The sequence below is a fragment of the Eucyclogobius newberryi genome, unplaced genomic scaffold (genome assembly GCF_026437365.1).
Source record: "Eucyclogobius newberryi isolate DKJ021-1_F unplaced genomic scaffold, fEucNew1.0.hap1 SCAF_2, whole genome shotgun sequence".
Taxonomy (NCBI): domain Eukaryota; kingdom Metazoa; phylum Chordata; class Actinopteri; order Gobiiformes; family Gobiidae; genus Eucyclogobius; species Eucyclogobius newberryi.
Genome location: NW_027315834.1, coordinates 526,700 through 552,500, shown reverse-complemented (window position 1 = coordinate 552,500; position 25,801 = coordinate 526,700). Strand labels below are relative to the sequence as shown.

Sequence of the window (25,801 nt, the reverse complement as noted above, 5' to 3'; positions counted from 1 at the left end):
TTCAGACTTCCTATAAGTGATCTGTTCTTCTGGATCTACCTCTGTATCTACCTGCGTTGCACCAATGAAATTTCCCCATGTGGGACAATAAAGGAATATCTTATCTTATCTTAGGGTGCAGGGGAGGTGCAGGGTTAGGGTGCAGAGGAGGTGCAAGGAGGTGCAGGGTTAGGGTGCAGAGGAGGTGCAGGGTTAGGGTGCAGAGGAGGTGCAGGGTGCAGAGGAGGTGCAGGGTTAGGGTGCAGAGGAGGTGCAAGGAGGAGCAGGGTTAGGGTGCAGAGGAGCAGGGTTAGGGTGCAGAGGAGCAGGGTTAGGGTGCAGAGGTGCAGGGTTAGGGTGCAGAGGAGGTGCAAGGTTAGGGTGCAGAGGAGGTGCAGGGTTAGGGTGCAGAGGAGGTGCAGGGTTAGGGTGCAGAGGAGGCGCAGGGTTAGGGTGCAGAGGAGGAGCAGGGTGCGGGTGCAGAGGAGGAGCAGGGGCAGGGTTAGGGTGCAGAGGAGGAGCAGGGTTAGGGTGCAGAGGAGGAGCAGGGTTAGGGTGCAGAGGAGGTGCAGGGTTAGGGTGCAGAGGAGGAGCAGGGGCAGGGTGCAGAGGAGGAGCAGGGGCAGGGTGCAGAGGAGGTGCAGGGTTAGGGTGCAGAGGAGGAGCAGGGGCAGGGTGCAGAGGAGGAGCAGGGTTAGGGTGCAGAGGAGGAGCAGGGGCAGGGTGCAGAGGAGGAGCAGGACTTACGACAGACGTCCAGGGCTTCGTCCGAGCCGTCCTCACAGTCGGGTTCTCCATCACACTGCCACCGCACAGGTACACAACCCCCACTCTGACACACAAAGTCCAACTGGGCACAAGTCTTCTGGACTGCACACACACAAGAGAGAGACACACACAACACACAAGAGAGAGACACACACAACACACAAGAGAGAGACACACACAACACACAAGAGAGAGACACACACACCACACAAGAGAGAGACACACACACCACACAAGAGAGACACACACACGAGAGACACACACACACCACACAAGAGAGACACACACACCACACAAGAGAGACACACACACACGAGAGACACACACACACCACACAAGAGAGACACAAACGAGAGACACACACACACACCACACAAGAGAGACACAAACGAGAGACACACACAAACCACACAAGAGAGACACAAACGAGAAACACACACACACCACACAAGAGAGAGACACACACAACACACAAGAGAGAGACACACACAACACACAAGAGAGAGACACACACACCACACAAGAGAGAGACACACACACCACACAAGAGAGACACACACACGAGAGACACACACACCACACAAGAGAGACACACACACCACACAAGAGAGACACACACACACGAGAGACACACACACACCACACAAGAGAGACACAAACGAGAGACACACACACACACCACACAAGAGAGACACAAACGAGAGACACACACAAACCACACAAGAGAGACACAAACGAGAAACACACACACACCACACAAGAGAGACACAAACGAGAGACACACACACACCACACGAGAGACACAAACGAGAGACACACACACACACAGACACACAGACACACAGACACACACAGACACACACACAGACACACACAGACACACACACAGACACACAGACAGACACACACACAGACACACACACAGACACACAGACACACACACAGACACACAGACAGACACACACACAGACACACAGACAGACACACAGACAGACACACAGACACACACAGACACACACAGACACACACACAGACACACACACACAGACACACACACAGACACACACACACACACACACACACAGACACACACACACAGACACACACACACACACACACAGACACACACACAGACACACACAGACACACACACAGACACACACAGACACACACACGTATTAGGACCTGGACAGCATCAGCAACCCCCCCCGCGTGAACGTACCAGAGCCCGGCGTTGTCCATGTGAGCGGTCAGCGGTGCATGAGCGGTCAGCGGGTCATGAGAGCAGTCAGCAGGTGCATGAGCGGTCAGCAAGTCATGAGAGCAGTCAGCGGGTGCATGTGAGCGGTCAGCGGGTGCATTAGCGGTCAGCGGGTACATGTGAGCGGTCAGCGGGTGCATGTGCATGTGAGCGGTCAGTGGGTGCATGTGAGCGGTCAGCGGGTGCATGAGTTGTCAGCGGGTGCATGTGAGCGGTCAGCGGGTGCATGAGAGCGGTCGAGCGGGTGCATGAGAGCGGTCGAGCGGGTGCATGAGAGCGGTCGAGCGGGTGCATGAGAGCGGTCGAGCGGGTGCATGAGAGCGGTCGAGCGGGTGCATGAGAGCGGTCGAGCGGGTGCATGTGAGCGGTCAGCGGGTGCATGTGAGCAGTCAGCGGGTGCATGAGCAGTCAGCGGGTGCATGAGCAGTCAGCGGGTGCATGAGCGGTCAGCGGGTGCATGAGCGGTCAGCGGGTGCATGAGAGCGGTCAGCGGGTGCATGTGAGCAGTCAGCGGGTGCATGAGCAGTCAGCGGGTGCATGAGCAGTCAGCGGGTGCATGAGCTGTCAGCGGGTGCATGAGCTGTCAGCGGGTGCATGTGAGCGGTCAGCGGGTGCATGTGAGCGGTCAGCGGGTGCATGAGAGCGGTCGAGCGGGTGCATGAGAGCGGTCGAGCGGGTGCATGTGAGCAGTCAGCGGGTGCATGAGCAGTCAGCGGGTGCATGAGCAGTCAGCGGGTGCATGAGCAGTCAGCGGGTGCATGAGCTGTCAGCGGGTGCATGTGAGCGGTCAGCGGGTGCATGTGAGCGGTCAGCGGGTGCATGAGTTGTCAGCGGGTGCATGTGAGCGGTCAGCGGGTGCATGAGAGCGGTCGAGCGGGTGCATGAGAGCGGTCGAGCGGGTGCATGAGAGCGGTCGAGCGGGTGCATGAGAGCGGTCGAGCGGGTGCATGAGAGCGGTCAGCGGGTGCATGTGAGCGGTCAGCGGGTGCATGTGAGCGGTCAGCGGGTGCATGTGAGCGGTCAGCGGGTGCATGAGAGCGGTCTTACCACAGGTGCCCTCGTCACTGCCGTCCGTGCAGTCCTCGTCGCCATCGCACTGCCACACAGACGGGATACAGCGCCCATTTCCACACTGGAACTGGTTTGGCTCACACTCGGTCTTTGTACCTGGACACACAGGACATGGGGCCACATCAGCCCTGGACACACAGGACATGGGGCCACATCAGCCCTGGACACACAGGACATGGGGCCACATCAGCCCTGGACACACAGGACATGGGGCCACATCAGCCCTGGACACACAGGACATGGGGCCACATCAGCCCTGGACAAACAGGACATGGGGCCACATCAGCCCTGGACACACAGGACATGGGGCCACATCAGCCCTGGACACACAGGACATGGGGCCACATCAGCCCTGGACACACAGGACATGGGGCCACATCAGCCCTGGACAAACAGGACATGGGGCCACATCAGCCCTGGACACACAGGACATGGGGCCACATCAGCCCTGGACACACAGGACATGGGGCCACATCAGCCCTGGACACACAGGACATGGGGCCACATCAGCCCTGGACACACAGGACATGGGGCCACATCAGCCCTGGACAAACAGGACATGGGGCCACATCAGCCCTGGACACACAGGACATGGGGCCACATCAGCCCTGGACACACAGGACATGGGGCCACATCAGCCCTGGACACACAGGACATGGGGCCACATCAGCCCTGGACACACAGGACATGGGGCCTTCTGATGCTAAGATGGTACTCGTCAGTGATGAGGGAGCTGCGACCAGGTAACAATAGGATTTCTAATGCAAACAAATAGATAAAGGACAGGCGATCATCAGGAGGGGCTTAGGCAGCGTAGGATATACATTTATATATACGTTCTCAGACTAGAGCCACAGATTGAGAATAACTGTTGGAGTCATAACATCTCGTTTTTCTAAAAACAGTGTCCAGATGATACAAGTGAATCTTCTTCTACAACAGTGGACACACATTTTGAACACACAAACAAAGAGTGGACAGATGGACAGATGGACGCCTCAGTTTTGTGAGTGAGTTTTTTAAATGTGAGATCTTCCATCAGCAAAAACCTGGTTTTGACACAAACTTTGAGGAAGACGTTCGAATATCATTTGTTTTTAAATGGCACAGATTAAAAGTCTCTTCATGAAATAATTAAACTTTTTTACTTACAAAATTAAAATAAAAAATATATTGGATACATTTTTCCCATATTGCCCAGCTCTAGCATCATAACAGATTATACACTGCAGAGGGTCCTTACACCTCCGTTTGAGAAGCAGTGGTTTCATTCATGGTTTGACCACCTTAAGATGGAAATGAACCTGGTGTTCATTGTCCACAGTTTGTAGGACAATCACGACTGTAGAGACAGAGCATTTAGCAACAATGATTACAAAGCTCTGCCCTAGTGTCCTGCCACATGTCCACAGCTCTGCCCTAGTGTCCTGCCACATGTCCACAGCTCTGCCCTAGTGTCCTGCCACATGTCCACAGCTCTGCCCTAGTGTCCTGCCACATGTCCACAGCTCTGCCCTAATGTCCTGCCACATGTCCACAGCTCTGCCCTAGTGTCCTGCCACATGTCCACAGCTCTGCCCTAGTGTCCTGCCACATGTCCACAGCTCTGCCCTAGTGTCCTGCCACATGTCCACAGCTCTGCCCTAGTGTCCTGCCACATGTCCACAGCTCTGCCCTAGTGTCCTGCCACATGTCCACAGCTCTGACCTAGTGTCCTGCCACATGTCCACAGCTCTGACCTAGTGTCCTGCCACATGTCCACAGCTCTGCCCTAGTGTCCTGCCACATGTCCACAGCTCTGCCCTAGTGTCCTGCCACATGTCCACAGCTCTGCCCTAGTGTCCTGCCACATGTCCACAGCTCTGCCCTAATGTCCTGCCACATGTCCACAGCTCTGCCCTAGTGTCCTGCCACATGTCCACAGCTCTGCCCTAGTGTCCTGCCACATGTCCACAGCTCTGCCCTAGTGTCCTGCCACATGTCCACAGCTCTGCCCTAGTGTCCTGCCACATGTCCACAGCTCTGCCCTAGTGTCCTGCCACATGTCCACAGCTCTGCCCTAGTGTCCTGCCACATGTCCACAGCTCTGCCCTAGTGTCCTGCCACATGTCCACAGCTCTGCCCTAGTGTCCTGCCACATGTCCACAGCTCTGCCCTAATGTCCTGCCACATGTCCACAGCTCTGCCCTAGTGTCCTGCCACATGTCCACAGCTCTGCCCTAGTGTCCTGCCACATGTCCACAGCTCTGCCACATGTCCACAGCTCTGCCCTAGTGTCCTGCCACATGTCCACAGCTCTGCCCTAGTGTCCTGCCACATGTCCACAGCTCTGCCCTAGTGTCCTGCCACATGTCCACAGCTCTGCCCTAGTGTCCTGCCACATGTCCACAGCTCTGCCCTAGTGTCCTGCCACATGTCCACAGCTCTGCCCTAGTGTCCTGCCACATGTCCACAGCTCTGCCCTAGTGTCCTGCCACATGTCCACAGCTCTGCCCTAGTGTCCTGCCACATGTCCACAGCTCTGCCACATGTCCACAGCTCTGCCACATGTCCACAGCTCTGCCACATGTCCACAGCTCTGCCACATGTCCACAGCTCTGCCACATGTCCACAGCTCTGCCCTAGTGTCCTGCCACATGTCCACAGCTCTGCCCTAGTGTCCTGCCACATGTCCACAGCTCTGCCCTAGTGTCCTGCCACATGTCCACAGCTCTGCCACATGTCCACAGCTCTGCCACATGTCCACAGCTCTGCCACATGTCCACAGCTCTGCCACATGTCCACAGCTCTGCCACATGTCCACAGCTCTGCCCTAGTGTCCTGCCACATGTCCACAGCTCTGCCACATGTCCACAGTTCTGCCCTAGTGTCCTGCCACATGTCCACAGCTCTGCCCTTGTGTCCTGCCACATGTCCACAGCTCTACCCTAGTGTCCTGCCACATGCCCACAGCTCTACCCTAGTGTCCTGCCACATGTCCACAGCTCTGCCACATGTCCACAGCTCTGCCACATGTCCACAGCTCTGCCACATGTCCACAGCTCTGCCACATGTCCACAGCTCTGCCCTAGTGTCCTGCCACATGTCCACAGCTCTGCCCTAGTGTCCTGCCACATGTCCACAGCTCTGCCACATGTCCACAGCTCTGCCCTAGTGTCTTGCCACATGTCCACAGCACTGCCCTAGTGTCCTGCCACATGTCCACAGCTCTGCCCTAGTGTCCTGCCACATGTCCACAGCTCTGCCCTAGTGTCCTGCCACATGTCCACAGCTCTGCCCTAGTGTCCTGCCACATGTCCACAGCTCTGCCACATGTCCACAGCTCTGCCCTAGTGTCCTGCCACATGTCCACAGCTCTGCCCTAGTGTCCTGCCACATGTCCACAGCTCTGCCCTAGTGTCCTGCCACATGTCCACAGCTCTGCCCTAGTGTCCTGCCACATGTCCACAGCTCTGCCCTAGTGTCCTGCCACATGTCCACAGCCCTGCCCTAATGTCCTGCCATGTCCACAGCTCTGCCCTAGTGTCCTGCCACATGTCCACAGCTCTGCCCTAGTGTCCTGCCACATGTCCACAGCTCTGCCACATGTCCACAGCTCTGCCCTAGTGTCCTGCCACATGTCCACAGCTCTGCCCTAGTGTCCTGCCACATGTCCACAGCTCTGCCCTAGTGTCCTGCCACATGTCCACAGCTCTGCCCTAGTGTCCTGCCACATGTCCACAGCCCTGCCCTAATGTCCTGCCATGTCCACAGCTCTGCCCTAGTGTCCTGCCACATGTCCACAGCTCTGCCCTAGTGTCCTGCCACATGTCCACAGCTCTGCCACATGTCCACAGCTCTGCCCTAGTGTCCTGCCACATGTCCACAGCTCTGCCCTAGTGTCCTGCCACATGTCCACAGCTCTGCCCTAGTGTCCTGCCACATGTCCACAGCTCTGCCCTAGTGTCCTGCCACATGTCCACAGCTCTGCCCTAGTGTCCTGCCACATGTCCACAGCTCTGCCCTAGTGTCCTGCCACATGTCCACAGCTCTGCCCTAGTGTCCTGCCACATGTCCACAGCTTTGCCACATGTCCACAGCTCTGCCCTAGTGTCCTGCCACATGTCCACAGCTCTGCCACATGCCACATGTCCACAGCTCTGCCACATGTCCACAGCTCTGCCACATGTCCACAGCTCTGCCACATGTCCACAGCTCTGCCACATGTCCACAGCTCTGCCACATGTCCACAGCTCTGCCCTAGTGTCCTGCCACATGTCCACAGCTCTGCCCTAGTGTCCTGCCACATGTCCACAGCTCTGCCCTAGTGTCCTGCCACATGTCCACAGCTCTGCCCTAGTGTCCTGCCACATGTCCACAGCTCTGCCCTAGTGTCCTGCCACATGTCCACAGCTCTGCCCTAGTGTCCTGCCACATGTCCACAGCTCTGCCACATGTCCACAGCTCTGCCACATGTCCACAGCTCTGCCACATGTCCACAGCTCTGCCACATGTCCACAGCTCTGCCCTAGTGTCCTGCCACATGTCCACAGCTCTGCCACATGTCCAAAGCTCTACCCTAGTGTCCTGCCACATGCCCACAGCTCTACCCTAGTGTCCTGCCACATGTCCACAGCTCTGCCACATGTCCACAACTCTGCCACATGTCCACAGCTCTGCCACATGTCCACAGCTCTGCCCTAGTGTCCTGCCACATGTCCACAGCTCTGCCCTAGTGTCCTGCCACATGTCCACAGCTCTGCCACATGTCCACAGCTCTGCCCTAGTGTCCTGCCACATGTCCACAGCTCTGCCCTAGTGTCCTGCCACATGTCCACAGCTCTGCCCTAGTGTCCTGCCACATGTCCACAGCTCTGCCCTAGTGTCCTGCCACATGTCCACAGCTCTGCCCTAGTGTCCTGCCACATGTCCACAGCTCTGACCTAGTGTCCTGCCACATGTCCACAGCTCTGCCCTAGTGTCCTGCCACATGTCCACAGCTCTGCCCTAGTGTCCTGCCACATGTCCACAGCTCTGCCCTAGTGTCCTGCCACATGTCCACAGCTCTGCCCTAGTGTCCTGCCACATGTCCACAGCTCTGCCCTAATGTCCTGCCACATGTCCACAGCTCTGCCCTAGTGTCCTGCCACATGTCCACAGCTCTGCCCTAGTGTCCTGCCACATGTCCACAGCTCTGCCCTAGTGTCCTGCCACATGTCCACAGCTCTGCCCTAGTGTCCTGCCACATGTCCACAGCTCTGCCCTAGTGTCCTGCCACATGTCCACAGCTCTGCCCTAGTGTCCTGCCACATGTCCACAGCTCTGCCCTAGTGTCCTGCCACATGTCCACAGCTCTGCCCTAGTGTCCTGCCACATGTCCACAGCTCTGCCCTAGTGTCCTGCCACATGTCCACAGCTCTGCCCTAGTGTCCTGCCACATGTCCACAGCCCTGCCCTAATGTCCTGCCACATGTCCACAGCTCTGCCCTAGTGTCCTGCCACATGTCCACAGCTCTGCCCTAGTGTCCTGCCACATGTCCACAGCTCTGCCACATGTCCACAGCTCTGCCCTAGTGTCCTGCCACATGTCCACAGCTCTGCCCTAGTGTCCTGCCATATGTCCACAGCTCTGCCCTAGTGTCCTGCCACATGTCCACAGCTCTGCCCTAGTGTCCTGCCACATGTCCACAGCTCTGCCCTAGTGTCCTGCCACATGTCCACAGCTCTGCCCTAGTGTCCTGCCACATGTCCACAGCTCTGCCCTAGTGTCCTGCCACATGTCCACAGCTTTGCCACATGTCCACAGCTCTGCCCTAGTGTCCTGCCACATGTCCACAGCTCTGCCACATGCCACATGTCCACAGCTCTGCCACATGTCCACAGCTCTGCCACATGTCCACAGCTCTGCCACATGTCCACAGCTCTGCCACATGTCCACAGCTCTGCCACATGTCCACAGCTCTGCCACATGTCCACAGCTCTGCCACATGTCCACAGCTCTGCCCTAGTGTCCTGCCACATGTCCACAGCTCTGCCCTAGTGTCCTGCCACATGTCCACAGCTCTGCCCTAGTGTCCTGCCACATGTCCACAGCTCTGCCCTAGTGTCCTGCCACATGTCCACAGCTCTGCCACATGTCCACAGCTCTGCCACATGTCCACAGCTCTGCCACATGTCCACAGCTCTGCCACATGTCCACAGCTCTGCCCTAGTGTCCTGCCACATGTCCACAGCTCTGCCACATGTCCACAGTTCTGCCCTAGTGTCCTGCCACATGTCCACAGCTCTGCCCTTGTGTCCTGCCACATGTCCACAGCTCTACCCTAGTGTCCTGCCACATGCCCACAGCTCTACCCTAGTGTCCTGCCACATGTCCACAGCTCTGCCACATGTCCACAGCTCTGCCACATGTCCACAGCTCTGCCACATGTCCACAGCTCTGCCCTAGTGTCCTGCCACATGTCCACAGCTCTGCCCTAGTGTCCTGCCACATGTCCACAGCTCTGCCCTAGTGTCCTGCCACATGTCCACAGCACTGCCCTAGTGTCCTGGCACATGTCCACAGCTCTGCCCTAGTGTCCTGCCACATGTCCACAGCTCTGCCCTAGTGTCCTGCCACATGTCCACAGCTCTGCCCTAGTGTCCTGCCACATGTCCACAGCTCTGCCCTAGTGTCCTGCCACATGTCCACAGCTCTGCCACATGTCCACAGCTCTGCCCTAGTGTCCTGCCACATGTCCACAGCTCTGCCCTAGTGTCCTGCCACATGTCCATAGCTCTGCCCTAGTGTCCTGCCACATGTCCACAGCTCTGCCCTAGTGTCCTGCCACATGTCCACAGCTCTGCCCTAATGTCCTGCCACATGTCCACAGCTCTGCCCTAGTGTCCTGCCACATGTCCACAGCTCTGCCCTAGTGTCCTGCCACATGTCCACAGCTCTGCCCTAGTGTCCTGCCACATGTCCACAGCTCTGACCTAGTGTCCTGCCACATGTCCACAGCTCTGACCTAGTGTCCTGCCACATGTCCACAGCTCTGCCCTAGTGTCCTGCCACATGTCCACAGCTCTGCCCTAGTGTCCTGCCACATGTCCACAGCTCTGCCCTAATGTCCTGCCACATGTCCACAGCTCTGCCCTAGTGTCCTGCCACATGTCCACAGCTCTGCCCTAGTGTCCTGCCACATGTCCACAGCTCTGCCCTAGTGTCCTGCCACATGTCCACAGCTCTGCCCTAGTGTCCTGCCACATGTCCACAGCTCTGCCCTAGTGTCCTGCCACATGTCCACAGCTCTGCCCTAGTGTCCTGCCACATGTCCACAGCTCTGCCCTAGTGTCCTGCCACATGTCCACAGCTCTGCCCTAGTGTCCTGCCACATGTCCACAGCTCTGCCCTAGTGTCCTGCCACATGTCCACAGCCCTGCCCTAATGTCCTGCCACATGTCCACAGCTCTGCCCTAGTGTCCTGCCACATGTCCACAGCTCTGCCCTAGTGTCCTGCCACATGTCCACAGCTCTGCCACATGTCCACAGCTCTGCCCTAGTGTCCTGCCACATGTCCACAGCTCTGCCCTAGTGTCCTGCCATATGTCCACAGCTCTGCCCTAGTGTCCTGCCACATGTCCACAGCTCTGCCCTAGTGTCCTGCCACATGTCCACAGCTCTGCCCTAGTGTCCTGCCACATGTCCACAGCTCTGCCCTAGTGTCCTGCCACATGTCCACAGCTCTGCCCTAGTGTCCTGCCACATGTCCACAGCTCTGCCCTAGTGTCCTGCCACATGTCCACAGCTCTGCCCTAGTGTCCTGCCACATGTCCACAGCTTTGCCACATGTCCACAGCTCTGCCCTAGTGTCCTGCCACATGTCCACAGCTCTGCCACATGCCACATGTCCACAGCTCTGCCACATGTCCACAGCTCTGCCACATGTCCACAGCTCTGCCACATGTCCACAGCTCTGCCACATGTCCACAGCTCTGCCACATGTCCACAGCTCTGCCCTAGTGTCCTGCCACATGTCCACAGCTCTGCCCTAGTGTCCTGCCACATGTCCACAGCTCTGCCCTAGTGTCCTGCCACATGTCCACAGCTCTGCCCTAGTGTCCTGCCACATGTCCACAGCTCTGCCACATGTCCACAGCTCTGCCACATGTCCACAGCTCTGCCACATGTCCACAGCTCTGCCACATGTCCACAGCTCTGCCACATGTCCACAGCTCTGCCCTAGTGTCCTGCCACATGTCCACAGCTCTGCCACATGTCCACAGTTCTGCCCTAGTGTCCTGCCACATGTCCACAGCTCTGCCCTTGTGTCCTGCCACATGTCCACAGCTCTACCCTAGTGTCCTGCCACATGCCCACAGCTCTACCCTAGTGTCCTGCCACATGTCCACAGCTCTGCCACATGTCCACAGCTCTGCCACATGTCCACAGCTCTGCCACATGTCCACAGCTCTGCCCTAGTGTCCTGCCACATGTCCACAGCTCTGCCCTAGTGTCCTGCCACATGTCCACAGCTCTGCCACATGTCCACAGCTCTGCCCTAGTGTCCTGCCACATGTCCACAGCACTGCCCTAGTGTCCTGGCACATGTCCACAGCTCTGCCCTAGTGTCCTGCCACATGTCCACAGCTCTGCCCTAGTGTCCTGCCACATGTCCACAGCTCTGCCCTAGTGTCCTGCCACATGTCCACAGCTCTGCCACATGTCCACAGCTCTGCCCTAGTGTCCTGCCACATGTCCACAGCTCTGCCCTAGTGTCCTGCCACATGTCCACAGCTCTGCCCTAGTGTCCTGCCACATGTCCACAGCTCTGCCCTAGTGTCCTGCCACATGTCCACAGCTCTGCCCTAGTGTCCTGCCACATGTCCACAGCTCTGCCCTAGTGTCCTGCCACATGTCCACAGCCCTGCCCTAATGTCCTGCCATGTCCACAGCTCTGCCCTAGTGTCCTGCCACATGTCCACAGCTCTGCCCTAGTGTCCTGCCACATGTCCACAGCTCTGCCACATGTCCACAGCTCTGCCCTAGTGTCCTGCCACATGTCCACAGCTCTGCCCTAGTGTCCTGCCACATGTCCACAGCTCTGCCCTAGTGTCCTGCCACATGTCCACAGCTCTGCCCTAGTGTCCTGCCACATGTCCACAGCCCTGCCCTAATGTCCTGCCATGTCCACAGCTCTGCCCTAGTGTCCTGCCACATGTCCACAGCTCTGCCCTAGTGTCCTGCCACATGTCCACAGCTCTGCCACATGTCCACAGCTCTGCCCTAGTGTCCTGCCACATGTCCACAGCTCTGCCCTAGTGTCCTGCCACATGTCCACAGCTCTGCCCTAGTGTCCTGCCACATGTCCACAGCTCTGCCCTAGTGTCCTGCCACATGTCCACAGCTCTGCCCTAGTGTCCTGCCACATGTCCACAGCTCTGCCCTAGTGTCCTGCCACATGTCCACAGCTCTGCCCTAGTGTCCTGCCACATGTCCACAGCTTTGCCACATGTCCACAGCTCTGCCCTAGTGTCCTGCCACATGTCCACAGCTCTGCCACATGCCACATGTCCACAGCTCTGCCACATGTCCACAGCTCTGCCACATGTCCACAGCTCTGCCACATGTCCACAGCTCTGCCACATGTCCACAGCTCTGCCACATGTCCACAGCTCTGCCCTAGTGTCCTGCCACATGTCCACAGCTCTGCCCTAGTGTCCTGCCACATGTCCACAGCTCTGCCCTAGTGTCCTGCCACATGTCCACAGCTCTGCCCTAGTGTCCTGCCACATGTCCACAGCTCTGCCCTAGTGTCCTGCCACATGTCCACAGCTCTGCCACATGTCCACAGCTCTGCCACATGTCCACAGCTCTGCCACATGTCCACAGCTCTGCCACATGTCCACAGCTCTGCCCTAGTGTCCTGCCACATGTCCACAGTTCTGCCCTAGTGTCCTGCCACATGTCCACAGCTCTGCCCTTGTGTCCTGCCACATGTCCACAGCTCTACCCTAGTGTCCTGCCACATGCCCACAGCTCTACCCTAGTGTCCTGCCACATGTCCACAGCTCTGCCACATGTCCACAACTCTGCCACATGTCCACAGCTCTGCCACATGTCCACAGCTCTGCCCTAGTGTCCTGCCACATGTCCACAGCTCTGCCCTAGTGTCCTGCCACATGTCCACAGCTCTGCCCTAGTGTCCTGCCACATGTCCACAGCTCTGCCCTAGTGTCCTGCCACATGTCCACAGCTCTGCCCTAGTGTCCTGCCACATGTCCACAGCTCTGCCCTAGTGTCCTGCCACATGTCCACAGCTCTGCCCTAGTGTCCTGCCACATGTCCACAGCTCTGCCCTAGTGTCCTGCCACATGTCCACAGCTCTGCCCTAGTGTCCTGCCACATGTCCACAGCTCTGCCACATGTCCACAGCTCTGCCCTAGTGTCCTGCCACATGTCCACAGCTCTGCCCTAGTGTCCTGCCACATGTCCACAGCTCTGCCCTAGTGTCCTGCCACATGTCCACAGCTCTGCCCTAGTGTCCTGCCACATGTCCACAGCTCTGCCCTAGTGTCCTGCCACATGTCCACAGCCCTGCCCTAATGTCCTGCCATGTCCACAGCTCTGCCCTAGTGTCCTGCCACATGTCCACAGCTCTGCCCTAGTGTCCTGCCACATGTCCACAGCTCTGCCACATGTCCACAGCTCTGCCCTAGTGTCCTGCCACATGTCCACAGCTCTGCCCTAGTGTCCTGCCACATGTCCACAGCTCTGCCCTAGTGTCCTGCCACATGTCCACAGCTCTGCCCTAGTGTCCTGCCACATGTCCACAGCTCTGCCCTAGTGTCCTGCCACATGTCCACAGCTCTGCCCTAGTGTCCTGCCACATGTCCACAGCTCTGCCCTAGTGTCCTGCCACATGTCCACAGCTCTGCCCTAGTGTCCTGCCACATGTCCACAGCTCTGCCACATGTCCACAGCTCTGCCCTAGTGTCCTGCCACATGTCCACAGCTCTGCCACATGCCACATGTCCACAGCTCTGCCACATGTCCACAGCTCTGCCACATGTCCACAGCTCTGCCACATGTCCACAGCTCTGCCACATGTCCACAGCTCTGCCACATGTCCACAGCTCTGCCCTAGTGTCCTGCCACATGTCCACAGCTCTGCCCTAGTGTCCTGCCACATGTCCACAGCTCTGCCCTAGTGTCCTGCCACATGTCCACAGCTCTGCCACATGTCCACAGCTCTGCCACATGTCCACAGCTCTGCCACATGTCCACAGCTCTGCCACATGTCCACAGCTCTGCCCTAGTGTCCTGCCACATGTCCACAGCTCTGCCCTAGTGTCCTGCCACATGTCCACAGCTCTGCCCTAGTGTCCTGCCACATGTCCACAGCTCTGCCCTAGTGTCCTGCCACATGTCCAAAGCTCTGCCCTAGTGTCCTGCCACATGTCCACAGCTCTGCCACATGTCCACAGCTCTGCCCTAGTGTCCTGCCACATGTCCACAGCTCTGCCCTAGTGTCCTGCCACATGTCCACAGCTCTGCCCTAGTGTCCTGCCACATGTCCACAGCTCTGCCCTAGTGTCCTGCCACATGTCCACAGCTCTGCCCTAGTGTCCTGCCACATGTCCACAGCTCTGCCCTAGTGTCCTGCCACATGTCCACAGCCCTGCCCTAATGTCCTGCCACATGTCCACAGCTCTGCCCTAGTGTCCTGCCACATGTCCACAGCTCTGCCCTAGTGTCCTGCCACATGTCCACAGCTCTGCCCTAGTGTCCTGCCACATGTCCACAGCTCTGCCCTAGTGTCCTGCCACATGTCCACAGCTCTGCCCTAGTGTCCTGCCACATGTCCACAGCTCTGCCCTAGTGTCCTGCCACATGTCCACAGCTCTGCCCTAGTGTCCTGCCACATGTCCACAGCTCTGCCCTAGTGTCCTGCCACATGTCCACAGCTCTGCCCTAGTGTCCTGCCACATGTCCACAGCTCTGCCACATGTCCACAGCTCTGCCCTAGTGTCCTGCCACATGTCCACAGCTCTGCCACATGCCACATGTCCACAGCTCTGCCACATGTCCACAGCTCTGCCACATGTCCACAGCTCTGCCACATGTCCACAGCTCTGCCACATGTCCACAGCTCTGCCCTAGTGTCCTGCCACATGTCCACAGCTCTGCCCTAGTGTCCTGCCACATGTCCACAGCTCTGCCCTAGTGTCCTGCCACATGTCCACAGCTCTGCCACATGTCCACAGCTCTGCCACATGTCCACAGCTCTGCCACATGTCCACAGCTCTGCCCTAGTGTCCTGCCACATGTCCACAGCTCTGCCACATGTCCACAGCTCTGCCCTAGTGTCCTGCCACATGTCCACAGCTCTGCCCTAGTGTCCTGCCACATGTCCACAGCTCTGCCCTTGTGTCCTGCCACATGTCCACAGCTCTGCCCTAGTGTCCTGCCACATGTCCACAGCTCTGCCACATGTCCACAGCTCTGCCCTAGTGTCCTGCCACATGTCCACAGCTCTGCCCTAGTGTCCTGCCACATGTCCACAGCTCTGCCCTTGTGTCCTGCCACATGTCCACAGCTCTACCCTAGTGTCCTGCCACATGCCCACAGCTCTACCCTAGTGTCCTGCCACATGTCCACAGCTCTGCCACATGTCCACAGCTCTGCCACATGTCCACAGCTCTGCCACATGTCCACAGCTCTGCCACATGTCCACAGCTCTGCCACATGTCCACAGCTCTGCCCTAGTGTCCTGCCACATGTCCACAGCTCTGCCCTAGTGTCCTGCCACATGTCCACAGCTCTGCCACATGTCCACAGCTCTGCCCTAGTGTCCTGCCACATGTCCACAGCTCTGCCACATGTCCACAGCTCTGCCACATGTCCACAGCTCTGCCCTAGTGTCCTGCCACATGTCCACAGCTCTGCCCTAGTGTCCTGCCACATGTCCACAGCTCTGCCACATGTCCACAGCTCTGCCCTAGTGTCCTGCCACATGTCCACAGCTCTGCCACATGTCCACAGCTCTGCCCTAGTGTCCTGCCACATGTCCACAGCTCTGCTACATGTCCACAGCTCCGCCCTAGTGTCCGCAGTTTGTCCTCTGGAAGACACTGTACATGGCTCTTCTCTAGAATGTCACTTATTTCTTGTCATATCATTCAGTCTTCATACAGTTATTAACAATGATTATTACTGTTATTACTAGTATTAATAATAATAATAATAATTATTATTAATAGTATTAATAGAGGCGACATCATCGTTATGACCTCGAGTCAAATTAAATGCGAGAGTCAAACTGTGGTGTGTTCACATGACAAAGAGTGAGATGAAGTAGGATCAGACGTGATCTAAAAACAGAACCAGTGACACATTTATAGAAGCTGAGCTGACCCACATTCTGACTACAGCCCACATTCTGACTACGGCCCACATTCTGACTACGGCCCACATTCATTCTGACTAAGGCCCACATTCATTCTGACTAAGGCCCACATTCATTCTGACTACGGCCCACATTCATTCTGACTACGGCCCACATTCATTCTGACTACGGCCCACATTCATTCTGATTAAGGCCCACATACAATCTGACTAAGGCCCACATTCGGACTAAGGCCCACATTCATTCTGACTAAGGCCCACATTCATTCTGACTAAGGCCCACATTCATTCTGACTAAGGCCCACATTCATTCTGACTAAGGCCCACATTCATTCTGACTAAGGCCCACATTCGGACTAAGGCCCACATTCATTCTGACTAAGGCCCACATTCATTCTGACTAAGGCCTACATTCATTCTGACTAAGGCCTACATTCATTCTGACTAAGGCCCACATTCATTCTGACTAAGGCCCACATTCATTCTGACTAAGGCCCACATTCATTCTGACCAAGGCCCACATTCATTCTGACCAAGGCCCACATTCATTCTGACTAAGGCCCACATTCATTCTGACTAAGGCCCACATTCGGACTAAGGCCCACATTCTGACTAAGGCCCACATTCATTCTGACTAAGGCCCACATTCATTCTGACTAAGGCCCACATTCATTCTGAATAAGGCCCACATTCTGAATAAGGCCCACATTCTGAATAAGGCCCACATTCTGAATAAGGCCCACATTCCTTCCTGCTGCTGTCAGACTTTATAACAAAAACTGTTAGTACTGAACACTCGCAATACTGACCTAACCTAATACTGATGTGCAATTCTGTCATATGTGCAATTACTGTTGGAATTCATGTGCAATTCATGTGCTGTTGTGACACATATTCATGTGCAATTACTGTCGTGATCACATGCAATGGTATTTATGTATTTATTTATTTATTTGTCTATGGGAGTTTTTATTTATTTATAGGAGATCTTCTACTGAAAGTGTTTTTCAGACTTCCTATAAGTGATCTGTTCTTCTGGATCTACCTCTGTATCTACCTGTGTTGCACCAATGAAATTTCCCCATGTGGGACAATAAAGGAATATCTTATCTTATTCTGACTAAGGCCCACATTCTGACTAAGGCCCACATTCTGACTAAGGCCCACATTCTGACTAAGGCCCACATTCTGACTAGGGATGTGAACCGCTATGACGGACCGGATCTGGACTTGTAAAAACATTTCGGTTTTAGTCCGCGTCTCCACACGTGAACGCTCGTGAACGCTGAAGTGAACCGCGTCTCCGCACGTGAACGCTCGTGAACGCTGAAGTGAACCGCGTCTCCACACGTGAACGCTGAAGTGAACCGTGTCAGAGACATAAGGGATAGAAACACCCTTCCTTCTCTGTTCAGTTTCCCTTTTGTCCTGCTTCTTGGTTCTCTTCACTCTGTTGAGAGCCCAAGCGGGGTAACCACAGGCTGAGAGGGCATTTCGGACGTGTTTTTCCTCTTTCTTCTTGCCCTCTGAGCTGGTGGGCACACCTTGAGCTCTGTGTTGTAAGGTTCTGATCACTCCCAGCTTGTGCTGTAGTGGGTGGTTGGAACCAAAGTATTTAGTATTTGTATTCTACAGTTGTTAAATATGGTCTGGTGTTTAATGCTGCTAATATGATGTATTATTTTGATGTGTTGTGTAAAATATTTTCATATTCTACTTTTGATACTGCTATAGTTCTATAAGTTGATGCTTTATAGTGATTCTAGTTGACTTTTATGCTAGTTTTTGTAACTTATTTTACACTGACCTCATTATTTACACTGGTGTTTTGTGTTTGAAGGTTTGATCTGACTTTTGATGCCAATGGATCTGAACATTAAAGAGTGAAATGTGTCTAAAGACAAAACATTGTATCAGATGAAACAGCTGCTTTGACCCTTGACCCAGACTGACCCTGTCAACAACACTCAACATGATCTTGTTGTTGAGTTGAGTCTTAGCTCGTAGCTGGTGATTTGTAAGTTGTAACTTCTGTTAAAAACTGTGAATAAAGCATACAAGTTGAGTTTATTTCACTGCAGTTAAGCCTTGTGTTTGATAGTCGTCTTTGTTCAAGTGTCTTAACTTAATTGAGCGAAGTGTCTTGTGTTATGCTGTTGTAACATTATGTAAATATGGCCTGGTTCAGGTCCGGACTCATTAGGTCTGAACCTGAACCTCTCGATTCAAATCCGGACTTGAACCTTAACGTGGGTTTATGTCTGCGTCCCTAATTCTGACAAAGGCCCACATTCTGACTAAGGCCCACATTCTGACTAAGGCCCACATTCTGACTAAGGCCCACATTCTGACTAAGGCCCACATTCTGACTAAGGCCCACATTCTGACTAAGGCCCACATTCTGACTAAGGCCCACATTCTGACTAAGGCCCACATTCTGACTAAGGCCCACATTCTGACGGGTCAAGCGCGCGGCGACGACGATGGGTCATCATGCTTTGTAAGGATGGGTCATCATGCTTTGTAAGGATGGGTCCTCATGCTTTGTAAGGATGGGTCCTCATGCTTTGTAAGGATGGGTCCTCATGCTTTGTAAGGATGGGTCCTCATGCTTTGTAAGGATGGGTCCTCATGCTTTGTAAGGATGGGTCCTCATGCTTTGTAAGGATGGGTCCTCATGCTTTGTAAGGATGGGTCCTCATGCTTTGTAAGGATGGGTCCTCATGCTTTGTAAGGATGGGTCCTCGTGCTTTGTAAGGATGGGTCCTCGTGCTTTGTAAGGATGGGTCCTCGTGCTTTGTAAGGATGGGTCCTCGTGCTTTGTAAGGATGGGTCCTCGTGCTTTGTAAGGATGGGTCATCGTGCTTTGTAAGGATGGGTCCTCATGCTTTGTAAGGATGGGTCCTCATGCTTTGTAAGGATGGGTCATCATGCTTTGTAAGGATGGGTCCTCATGCTTTGTAAGGATGGGTCCTCATGCTTTGTAAGGATGGGTCCTCATGCTTTGTAAGGATGGGTCATCATGCTTTGTAAGGATGGGTCATCATGCTTTGTAAGGATGGGTCCTCATGCTTTGTAAGGATGGGTCCTCATGCTTTGTAAGGATGGGTCCTCATGCTTTGTAAGGATGGGTCCTCATGCTTTGTAAGGATGGGTCCTCATGCTTTGTAAGGATGGGTCCTCATGCTTTGTAAGGATGGGTCCTCATGCTTTGTAAGGATGGGTCCTCATGCTTTGTAAGGATGGGTCCTCATGCTTTGTAAGGATGGGTCCTCATGCTTTGTAAGGATGGGTCCTCATGCTTTGTAAGGATGGGTCCTCATGCTTTGTAAGGATGGGTCCTCATGCTTTGTAAGGATGGGTCCTCATGCTTTGTAAGGATGGGTCCTCATGCTTTGTAAGGATGGGTCCTCATGCTTTGTAAGGATGGGTCCTCATGCTTTGTAAGGATGGGTCATCGTGCTTTGTAAGGATGGGTCCTCATGCTTTGTAAGGATGGGTCCTCATGCTTTGTAAGGATGGGTCATCATGCTTTGTAAGGATGGGTCATCATGCTTTGTAAGGATGGGTCCTCATGCTTTGTAAGGATGGGTCCTCATGCTTTGTAAGGATGGGTCATCATGCTTTGTAAGGATGGGTCATCATGCTTTGTAAGTGTAACCCAGGTGATTTTCTGCTCCTGGACCGTTTCTGCCTCCGTTTTGCCTGCCTGGTCCCTTTGCTTCATTTTTGCCTGCCTGGTCCGTCTCTGCCGAACTATCGCGAGACTTCCCTCACGTATCACGAGATTTGCGGCGCTAAGCTCTTTAAAACATGGCCGCGCGCTGTTGTTTGGGAGGAGTTTGGGCCTCGAGGTTGTTAAGCGGCTGCAGGTAGGCGGTTAGCCCTCTAAACGTTACATTTTACGGATATTCTGCTTATTCACTGTTATGCCATCAACTTTGCAGATGCCTCTGCCTGTGATCTTGTGTTTTGTTTGACTGATATACTTAAAGTGGACCTGGTGAGTGCTTTGTTATTGTTCGAAGCTAACATGCTATGCTACTGTTGATTGAATTAGTTAACACAGACTTGTCAGCCGGTGCGGGCGCTGGCTGCACTCGTTCATGTTAAATTGTATCATTTTTGCACTTCAACTTTTGCTGAATCTGACACTGAAATCTAATGATTTAAAGTTAAATTATTAAAAGTTAATTTCACTTTATGTTCAACACTGTAACTATTTATGCCCAACACTGGGAATATTAATTACTGATTGAGATGAACAGATGACATGAAATATTGTATCTAAGCATGATCTAGTGTTGAATTATAATTATTATTATTATTAATTAATAATAATAATGTTGTTGTTTATTCATGGTCCTGTTTTGAACAGGCCAGGTTCCAGAACTGGATGGCGAGCTAAAGAAACCAGAACAAACCGAGAGAGTGCAAACATCTGCCGGTGCGGTAGGAGGCGCTGCAGCCGCTCCCCACACATACATTATATCACACACAATATCCCCTGCTAGTGGATACACTGATTCGTACTCTGAAACCCTTGGAATTTACCCGTGGATTCTATTTTTGTGGACTGAGCTATGCAGCACTGCACTTGGAACTTTGTTAACGCGTTGAACTGATTAAGTTCAGAAATATGGACCATTATTCTAATTGTGCACAACTGTAAATATTGTATATATTTGTCAATCACTGTAAATAACACCACTCAGCGCTACAAGCATTTTGTCAGTTGTCTCATTGAATACACCTCATTTTCCTCCGAGCCGAACCTTAAACTTCTGGCACTAGTCCAACTCTAATTTTAATGCACTGCAGCATTATATATGCTACATAAGGATGGGTCCTCATGCTTTGTAAGGATGGGTCCTTATGCTTTGTAAGGATGGGTCCTTATGCTTTGTAAGGATGGGTCCTTATGCTTTGTAAGGATGGGTCCTCATGCTTTGTAAGGATGGGTCCTCATGCTTTGTAAGGATGGGTCCTCATGCTTTGTAAGGACGGGTCATCATGCTTTGTAAGGACGGGTCATCATGCTTTGTAAGGACGGGTCATCATGCTTTGTAAGGATGGGTCATCATGCTTTGTAAGGACGGGTCATCCTGCTTTGTAAGGACGGGTCATCCTGCTTTGTAAGGACGGGTCATCCTGCTTTGTAAGGATGGGTCATCCTGCTTTGTAAGGACGGGTCATCCTGCTTTGTAAGGATGGGTCCTCATATTTGGGTCCTCATGCTTTGTAAGGATGGGTCCTTATGCTTTGTAAGGATGGGTCATCATGCTTTGTAAGGATGGGTCATCATGCTTTGTAAGGACGGGTCATCCTGCTTTGTAAGGATGGGTCCTCATATTTGGGTCCTCATGCTTTGTAAGGATGGGTCATCATGCTTTGTAAGGATGGGACCTCGTGCTTTGTAAGGATGGGTCCTCGTGCTTTGTAAGGATGGGTCCTCGTGCTTTGTAAGGATGGGTCATCGTGCTTTGTAAGGATGGGTCATCGTGCTTTGTAAGGATGGGTCATCATGCTTTGTAAAGATGGGTCATCATGCTTTGTAAAGATGGGTCATCATGCTTTGTAAGGATGGGTCATCATGCTTTGTAAGGATGGGTCATCATGCTTTGTAAGGATGGGTCATCATGCTTTGTAAGGATGGGTCATCATGCTTTGTAAGGATGGGTCATCATGCTTTGTAAAGATGGGTCATCATGCTTTGTAAGGATGGGTCCTCATGCTTTGTAAGGATGGGTCATCATGCTTTGTAAGGATGGGTCATCATGCTTTGTAAGGATGGGTCATCATGCTTTGTAAGGATGGGTCATCATGCTTTGTAAGGATGGGTCATCATGCTTTGTAAGGATGGGTCATCATGCTTTGTAAGGATGGGTCATCATGCTTTGTAAGGATGGGTCCTTAAATCATCTTTTTAATAATTATAGATTCAACATCTCTTTACAGTTCATAATAATAAAACAAACATCAAAGGAATTTCTGGCTAAAATCACAAATTTTAGTAACTGTGCCCAAAACAGCAACAATTCACTTCAAACTGTTGGCTTTGTATTGTAACTGTTACTGTTGCTATGACGATCAGAACATTTGTCACACTTAAAATAAGAAAAGTGTTTGTAAAACTTTGTTAATGAGGCCAGAGCTTTAACTCTGCAGTGTGTGTGTGTGTGTGTGTGTGTCAGTATGTGTGTGTGTGTGTCTGTGTGTGTGTGTGTGTGTGTGTCAGTGTGTGTGTGTGTCGGTGTGTGTCGGTGTGTGTGTCAGTATGTGTGTGTGTGTGTCTGTGTGTGTGTGTGTGTGTGTCTGTGTATGTGTGTGTGTCAGTATGTGTGTGTGTGTCAGTATGTGTGTGTGTGTGTGTGTGTGTCAGTATGTGTGTGTGTGTGTCAGTATGTGTGTCAGTGTGTGTGTGTGTGTGTGTGTGTGTGTCAGTATGTGTATGTGTCAGTATGTGTATGTGTGTGTGTCAGTATGTGTGTGTGTGTGTCAGTATGTGTGTGTGTCAGTATGTGTGTGTGTGTATGTCTGTCAGTGTGTGTGTGTGTGTGTGTGTGGGCGTGCATTGTGTGTGTGTATATATTGTGTACATGTTGTGTGCATTGTGTGTATGCGTTGTGTGTATCGTGTATATATTGTGTATTGAGTGTGTGTATATATTGAGTACATGTGCACATGTGTGTTGTGTATTGCGTGTATGTGTTGTGTGTATATATCATGTATATATTGTGTATGTGTTGTGTGCATTGTGTGTATGTGTTGTGTGTGTATATATATCGTGTATATATTGTGTGTGTGTGTGTATATATCGTGCACATGTGTGTTGTGTATTGCGTGTATGTGTTGTGTGTGTATATATTGTGTACATGTTGTGTGTGTATATATTGTGTGTGTGTATATTGTGTACATGTTGTGTGTTGTGTGTATATATATTGTGTATATATTGTGTATATATATCGTGTATATGTTGTGTGTATGTATATATTGTGTACATGTTGTGTGTGTATATATCGTGTATATGTTGTGTGTGTATATTGTGTACATGTTGTGTGTATATATATCGTGTATATATTGTGTGTGTGTATATTGTGTACATGTTGTGTGCATTGTGTGTATGTGTTGTGTGTGTGTATATTGTGTACATGTTGTGTGTTGTGTGTATATATATCGTGTACATGTTGTGTGTGTATATTGTGTACATGTTGTGTGTTGTGTGTGTATATATATCGTGTACATGTTGTGTGTGTGTGTGTGTGTGTATATATATTGTGTACATGTTGTGTGTACATATTGTGTACATGTTGTGTGTACATATTGTGTACATGGTGTGTGTTTTGTGTATATATATCGTGTACATGTTGTGTGTGTGTGTACATATTGTGTACATGTTGTGTGTATATATATTGTGTACATGTTGTGTGTGTATATTGTGTACATGTTGTGTGTTGTGTGTGTATATATATCGTGTACATGTGTGTGTGTGTGTATATATTGTGTACATGTGTGTACATATTGTGTACATGTTGTGTGGTGTGTGTATATATATCGTGTACATGTTGTGTGTGTATATTGTGTACATGTTGTGTGTACATATTGTGTACATGTTGTGTGTGTATATTGTGTACATGTTGTGTGTTGTGTGTGTATATATATCGTGTACATGTTGTGTGTGTGTGTATATATTGTGTACATGTGTGTACATATTGTGTACATGTTGTGTGGTGTGTGTATATATATCGTGTACATGTTGTGTGTATATTGTGTACATGTTGTGTGTACATATTGTGTACATGTTGTGTGTATATATATTGTGTACATGTTGTGTGTTGTGTGTATATATATATCGTGTACATGTTGTGTGTGTGTATATATATTGTGTACATGTTGTGTGTTGCTAGCAGCGCGAGCGGCTCATTAGCTCACGCGGGGACGAGGAGCGCGAGGACAGGTGCACGTGCGGCGGACACACAAACCGAGCACCGCGGCTGCTCCGGGGCCACTCACCGTGAGCGTACGGGCCGTGGAGGAGGCACAGGCCGTGGAGGAGGCACATGAGCGGGGACAGCCACACGAGCCGGGCCATGGAGGTTGTCACCATCTCTGTTGTTGCTGCTGCTGCGGCTGTTGCTGTTGCTAACTGAAGCCTCCTCTGGTCCTGCTCCGAGCTCGCGCGGGCTCCAGGGGCCGGACTAATATTCCATTGACCTGGTTCACGCGCACGCAGGAGGCACGCGCGCGAGCAGGAAAGGACTCGGCTCGGCTGTGTTCGGCTCGGCTCGGCTGTGTTCGGCTCGGCTCGGCTCGGCTGTGTTCGGCTCGGCTCGGCTCGGCTCGGGGGTTCTCAGCGGGAGGAGAGCGTTCCAAGAGCAAAGACGCAGGGAACGCGTCTTTCCTCTTTCCGCCGCTGTGCCGTGTGCGCGTGCGCGCGCTGCATTAACCCTTTACTGTCCACAGACGGAACACTTACGCATTGAACTTGAATGAAACATTGTGTTTAGGTTTGATAACAAAAACGAAGCATATGTTTCCAATTTTGTTCATTTAATATTGTTATGACTGTATCCATGGTCATCATTAGTATCAACATCTTTTTTTCTGCTTATAATTTTGGTAAAGTATTTCCACTTGAGGCTGTGTTTGACATTACGTTATTAATGTGGCTTGACTGTATAAGCCTTTTCTTTTTAAAATATATATTTATTTCGAGTTTTAGAATATGTGAGCACAAAACAAGACCAAAGGCAAGACAAAAATAATAACAAATATATAATATTTTTTACTTCTCTTGTCAACATCTACTTCTGCGCCAAATTTCATGATTCTACAATCAGATTTTATTTGGGTCATTCCCTGTCTCTCAATGCATTTTTGGTACATTTGGGGCACATTATTTTAATTTAGAAAAGGGAAATAGCCAGAATGTAGAGGCACGATCTTTAGAGGGAAGAAGAAGAAGAAGAAGAGTACAGTAGTACAGTAAGTACAGTAAGTACAGTACAGCAAGTACAGTAAGTACAGTACAGCAAATACAGCAAGTACAGTAGTACAGTAAATACAGTAGAGCTGCCAAAATTACACTGACATTACTAGGTTTATGGTATGACTGATGAAACCTTGCAATGTCCATTATTGTTGGTCAGATGTTGGAAGAAAGTGTCCCTCATTTAGGGTTGAGGTAGTTGGCAACTTTATCTGCAGTAAGACCTGTACAGGAACCTCCGGCACCACATGACTCTCAGTATAAGACCTGTACAGGAACCCCAGGCACCACATGACTCTCAGTATAAGACCTGTACAGGAACCCCCGGCACCACATTACTCTCAGTATAAGACCTGTACAGGAACCT

At 52.2% G+C, this 25,801-nt stretch overlaps 1 protein-coding gene across 1 annotated transcript in view; it reads right to left on the bottom strand.

Moving 5' to 3' along the window:
* Positions 1-24,841, bottom strand: part of vldlr (very low density lipoprotein receptor) — a 43,672-nt gene extending 18,831 nt beyond the window's left edge. Inside the window, exons 1-3 of the mRNA XM_072455243.1 lie at positions 24,459-24,841; positions 3,056-3,175; positions 727-849 (exon numbers count right to left, since the gene is read on the bottom strand). Of these exons, the coding sequence (XP_072311344.1) occupies positions 727-849; positions 3,056-3,175; positions 24,459-24,552 (337 nt within the window). The 5' untranslated portion in view covers positions 24,553-24,841. The remainder of the gene's footprint in view (positions 1-726; positions 850-3,055; positions 3,176-24,458) is intronic.
* Between the last annotated feature and the right edge of the window lie 960 nt (positions 24,842-25,801).